Raw genomic sequence first — 6,000 nt, 5'->3', positions numbered from 1 at the left:
ACAAATCTGAGTCAACTGTCTCCCTTGTCTAAGAAGGACATGACAGACAGAAAAGGTGACATTTAAGTCCAGTTCTTGGATTTAGCTTAACTTTCATTTGAGCTACAAAAACATACAGTACTGCTCTTTCAACAGATACCCACAGCATGTTGGTCACGTTCGAGTCTCTTCAGAAGTGATTCATGAATTGCTTATGTCCCACCACAGACTCACACTGATTAATCACGTCGTCTGCTTCTCAGTGTATTTTGGTTATTTATGATGATCATCAAAACCTAATACTATCAAAACATTTCAGAGTAAATACAGAAAAACGTTTTTCCATTTGATTTATTTTCATAATAAACCAATTAAAAATACAAAAGACAAGGACCCAAAGTTCAGAGGGCTCCATCATTTAAAAATTTGTCTTTAAATACAAATTCACTCTGTAATATGAATACATATAACATTAGACCTCTAAACATAATGATCTTATTTGCATCTATCAAAAATTTGTATGGAAACAAATTAGCTGAAAAAACCTCCCTGTGACATTGAATGTACATTATTTACAATCAAAAAAAGAACTTAACAGTATTAATCTCCAAATACCTGCATAAATGGTGTATATTTCGTTTCCCTCCCCCCTTACAAAATAATCTGAAGTAGAAAGCAAGATTGTTAAGCTTCATAGTTGCAAAATGGCATGAAACCTTTGCACCTGTAGTGATGCTGTTAGCTTCTGTAATTAAACATATCTGATGTTTTTATATAAAATATAGACATGGCATTGTCCATTACTGGAATAAATGTTTCATGTACTCTCAATAGGAGTGTATGTTCAATTTTGCGCACACAAGAGCTTGTGCTGCAAAAAAAAATGCGAGAGGATACCTGGTTATCAAAGTCTAAACTGCTGCAATTCACCATTATGGAACAGATACTTGATCATAAAAATTCATACACATGGAATGATAATGTCCCACTAAAAGTAACTGTTGCTTCAAAAGTTAAGTGATACACGTACGGATTAAACAGAAAAGGTTATGGTAATGTTACTGCAATGAAAATCAGCAACAGGCTGAAAATGTACAATAAGAAGGAAGTTTGAAACTTTGGCCAACAACCTCAGGAGAAAGTCTTCATAGCAGAAAAAGCATGTTCCTTCATGCCTGTATTTTGAAACATGAGTAATATATAATTTTATTTATATGATAACATTTAGCAATAAACAGAAAATCAAAATCCATTCTAAAGCATGAATTCTAACAATTAACTGCAAAATTAAGTAGCTTTGCAAAATCTTGCTTCAGAATCAAATCATATATACACAACTGAAAAGGTCCCATCACATTTATGAAAAATAATCATCCACAGGGTCTTTTTTTTTAAAAAGGTATTAATATGAACTGGGTTCCAATGGCTCATTTTCTTGCTTCACTTGAACATTAGATGGGAAGCCATTTGAACTGGACACTACCATCACAAACGGTTGCTGCTGGAATCTCTGCTCCGACTGCTCAGTATCATCTAATTTGTCAATGTCGTCTTCTTTTACCACTCCTTGTACACCGATCTGTTTGGTTTCTGGTGCTTTAATAACTGAGGTGATCACTGTGCCTGATGGATGAGCTACCACCTGTGAGCTGCTAGGCGAAAATGTTACCACGGGGGTAGTGGCACTGAAGGATGAAGACGAAGCCATGTTGACTGTTCCATTGCAAATTGTCTGCACACTGCTGGTGAGCACCTGCTGAACTTGAGCTGGGCTCAGCACAATTGAGGAAGGAGGCGAGACTGGCTTCTGAGACTGTAGCATGACGTTTTCTTTAAGGACTGTCATGGGTTGTGAAGTAGGAATGGCTTGTAAAATGAATTTTTGGGGTGTTGTTGCTGAGGCTGGATCTGTGCTGGCTATCACTGTAGTAAGAGGCACCGTCTGGAGTGTTACAGTATGCAGCTGCTGATTTCCAGGAGAAACAACCACTGGAACTTGGGTTGGAGTCTGTAAAGTCCTGTTAAAGATTAGAAAAGATTATAGGATCAGAACACTTCCACACTGAATTTTGGAAAATAATTATAGATTTTACTATCAAAAATTCACTTGGCATCATAACATTTCATTTACCCAACAGTTCCAAAAGAGGTAGAAATCGCTCTCCTAATAAAGTATGAACTGGACCTGACCCCTGAATTCAGTAACATGGTTCCCGAAGTAAAGGTACCCTGTGTGAACAATTGCCAAACTGAACAGCCTGCCTTTGAGACATTCAGTAGTAGTTCACAGAAAACCTGGGAATCACATCTAAGATCTCTCAAGCACCAACCAACATCACAAGCATGACAGATCTGCCATCAATTTCATGAGGTGCCCTAAGTAATACGTAAGTCACGAGCCTAAATAATTCCTAAGTCAGGCCTGAATTCTTGTGAGACCTCATCACCCTCTACAACTACCTGAAAGGAGGTTGCAGAGAGATGGGGATGAGCCTCTTTAATCAAGTAATAAGCGACAGGACAAGAGGTAATGGCCTCAAGTTGCAGCAGGGAAGGTTTAGACTAGTATTAGGAAGGATTTCTTTACAGAACGGGTTGTTAGGCGTTGGAATGGGCTGCCCAGGGAGGTGGTGGAGTCCCCATCCCTGGAGGTGTCTAAGAGTCAGGTTGACATAGCGCTGAGGGATATGGTGTAGTTGGGAATGGTCAGTGCTAGGTTAATGGTTGGACTGGATGATCTTCAAGGTCCTTTCCAACCTAGACAATTCTGTGACGTCTGTATATATGTTTACCTGTCTGCACTGTAACAGTGAGTCTGGTCAGGACCTTCTCAGACTACCAGGACACCCAGTTCTCTGCCAGGCTTGCATGCTCCTTCTGGTAAAGCAAGTGAACAGAATTTGCTCCCAAAACATCAGTTTAAATTAGGAACGATTCCATCAGTTGCAGGTTCCGACTTGGATACCACATTACTTTCTATACAGGTACAGCTGAGAGGGCAACTTTAGAGGATTAACAGCCATCTTGCTGTAGTATGCAACTACTACAATGGACAACAGAGATGTGACTGAAATGCATACACTCCAGTCATGCAAATAAAAACAAAACAACAAACAAAACACCCAAATCACAACATACTCCCAGAGAAGCAAATGTTTTTCAAGGGAGGGAAAGAGGAAGGGAAGGGTACTGCTCTGACACCCTTCTACAGCTTGCTCCAGCCCACCATGCTATGCTCTCTGACAATCTTTTTCCTTCCTTCTGTTCGCTCTGCAAAGTTCTCTCCAACCTTCCTGCTTCACATTTTTAGTCTTAAGCTCTCCCTTGTGTTTTCTTGAACATATCTGACATGGACCTAACCAAAAATAACTTATCTCCTCCTCCTCCTCGCTTATTTCTGCCCCTGCTGAAATCACTTAAGATGGAGAGCAATTTACTGTCAACATTGTACTTCCAATTCCATGCACAATACTGCATGCTCATCCTTCTGAAGACTGGTCCTCAGATACGCTGTAAGGGTTGCCTACTATACACCTAACGTGAAATGTCCTCTTTTCTACAGTCCTTCTACCCACATAGGACCTATTTTTAAAGCTCTGTGAAACCCTATTTGCCAGTGTTTAGTCACTGACCAGTCAGATCAGACTCAGTGTATTCAAATTTTCAATATAAAACCATGTTGTGGCTATCACCACCACAACAAAAAGCTTACCAAAGCAGGACTTACATGATGCTGAAGCTATGGGGCAATGTGGATGCAGATGCTGCTGCTGGCAGTAGTCCAACTGCACAGGGAGCTGCATTCCCCCCTTCTTAGTGCAGCAGCAGAGACAAGGAATATTTGTAGAGGATTTCCCAGGTCCCTCTCAGCTCAGTCCTCTGCAAAATGCCTCTAGCTGAGCTCCAAAGATTGCTCATGCAAGAGCAGCTCCAGTAACTCAACTGGTATCAGTACTCCCTGAGCATCATCCAGCTGCCAGCCCCTGCTGCAGGCAATCTTCTCCCCACCTCCTAGGTGGCTTGGTAATACACGGAACAAAATCTGCATCTGTAGCTTTCTCTTCCTCACAAGAAAGAAGGTTGCAGTACCCAGGAATGCTGCTATAGCAAACCAAATCTAAATCCTTGCCCATGAGGCTCCCATGCAGGTCTCATCACAGAGGCCATAATCACCAGGACACACAATTTGATGCAACTAGTATCAGAGCCAGTCTTGAGCTCCTGTTTCACACAACTGGAGGCAGATTAAGGAAGAAGCTCATGCAAATGGGGGCTAGCTAGAGGTGAAGCACCTTCTTTCCAACTTCTGGAGAACTTGGTGCTGCACAGCAAATACCAACAACTGAGTTTAAAGTGCAAGGCTCAGAATGACAGCACCAAGGCTCATACCAAGTCTGCTAAGGGTTATCAGTACTTTTTTTTTTTTTTTTCCCTTTTTCCCAGCAATTCCCTTGGGATCTTGATAGAAAAATTACAAATGACTGTGTCAGAAAGAGTAACAGGATGAGGGTATCCACTAGCTTTTTTCTTTTTGGAGAAAAAAAAAAAAAAAAAAAAAAAAAAGTAAACTACCTACAGTTAAACTTGCAGTAAAATCACAATGTCACATAGATGTAGCTCAACCCAGAAAAGTCTACAGAGACCAGCAATGCAAGTGGAACAGCTACAAAGGGAAGACAACTGACACTTGCCATAAGAAAAGTATTAAAAGTATCAAGCCAGCTCCTTAATCCATGAAGAAACTTACTTGAGCCTGAAGGATTAAGATCAACTCAGTAGTTGCAGTTTTGAAAGCATTAGCTAGTCTGTTCTGGTGGTATGCCATCTAAATATTACTTTGAAGCTACTTTATCTTTCTTTAGCCCTTTTGTTTTAAAACAAAATAGTAAAAAAAAAAACCTTCTAGCTACTAAATGGCTGTAAAGGACAACCTCAAAAAGTGTAAACTGATCTGATCAAAGCAGAGGTCTTATGCAAAGCAGGAGGAGCAACAGCTCTGAGAAGATGGAACCAGACCGTTTGTCTCAGCACACTGTAATCGGCATACTGATGTTAAGCCACTTAACCCTCTTGAAAGCAAGTCTCATACCTGTACATCATACCCTGACTAATAGCTTATTCCAGATGCTCTAGCTTCTTCATCAGTCAAGAAACATATATATGATACACAGATATATAAATGTGTATACACATATATATCCACATACAGAGAGTGTAAACTTGCTACAGGGAAAGCATGCAGATATCTGTACAAGCACAGGATTAAGTAGCCCACAGCACCATAAATATACGTTGTTATTTATGGTAATAGTGACCAAGCAAGACATTTGCCTTAGTTGGTAAGACTACAAACATTTCTGTCACTTTACAAACTAAAAATCTGTCTGCGCAAACTATTTGCCTTGAATATAATTGAAAAAATTAGAGGTTATGTTAATCGTTTTGCCTGTTGAAAAAAAAATATCAGTACACACTACTTGAAGAAGTGACCTGTTAACACTGGGCTACATTATTTTAGGTGCTTTGAACTGTCTATTTTGCTATGCTTCTGAATTTCACTGTCAATTTTTCTAACACCCTTCCTACTCTAAGGTACAAATCTATTGGACGATTAACAGTTCCTGCTGAGGTTACAGAAAGAATGAGAACATTGAGCAGCAGTGATGAAAAGTAAATGCTGCCATACAACAATCTGGTTACAGCTGAGAAAAGAATAACAAAAATTCTGAAGTCATTTTACCTTGGCAGAAAATGAATATCTATTTCTCAGCTTCTTTGGTATTGTTAACAGCCTAGAATTGTGCAATATCATATTAGCTCATCAAGAGGTGACTAATGATAAAGCAAACAATAAGTGACAGGCAGGAAAAACAAGTTTATTCATGGTAATTTATGTGAAATTTATGACATGGAGAAAGGGAGAAGATACCAAAAGAAAATACTAAAGCTACAAGCCAAGGTAAAGAAAGTATTTCACAGCAGTGAGAAAATTAAATAAGGCAATATTAAGAAATACACAGA

The 6,000-nt window shown here is 39.5% G+C and overlaps 1 protein-coding gene across 3 annotated transcripts in view; it reads right to left on the bottom strand.

Annotated features, from left to right (window-relative positions):
- Positions 1–315: 315 nt before the first annotated feature.
- Positions 316–6,000, bottom strand: part of ELF1 (E74 like ETS transcription factor 1) — a 52,654-nt gene continuing 46,969 nt past the window's right edge. For 2 of the 3 annotated variants that reach the window (XM_026854317.1, XM_026854307.1), the window contains exon 9: positions 1,382–1,997. In XM_026854317.1, the coding sequence (XP_026710118.1) occupies positions 1,382–1,997 (616 nt within the window). Of the gene's footprint in view, positions 1,998–6,000 lie in introns of all 3 variants that reach the window. The other variant, XM_026854325.1, reaches the window with a different exon arrangement.

The sequence above is a fragment of the Athene cunicularia genome (assembly GCF_003259725.1).
Source record: "Athene cunicularia isolate RWA chromosome 1 unlocalized genomic scaffold, athCun1 chr1_part1, whole genome shotgun sequence".
Classification (NCBI taxonomy): Eukaryota; Metazoa; Chordata; class Aves; order Strigiformes; family Strigidae; genus Athene; species Athene cunicularia.
The sequence above is the reverse complement of the archived record's forward strand: the minus strand, read 5'-3'. Positions and strand labels throughout refer to the sequence as shown.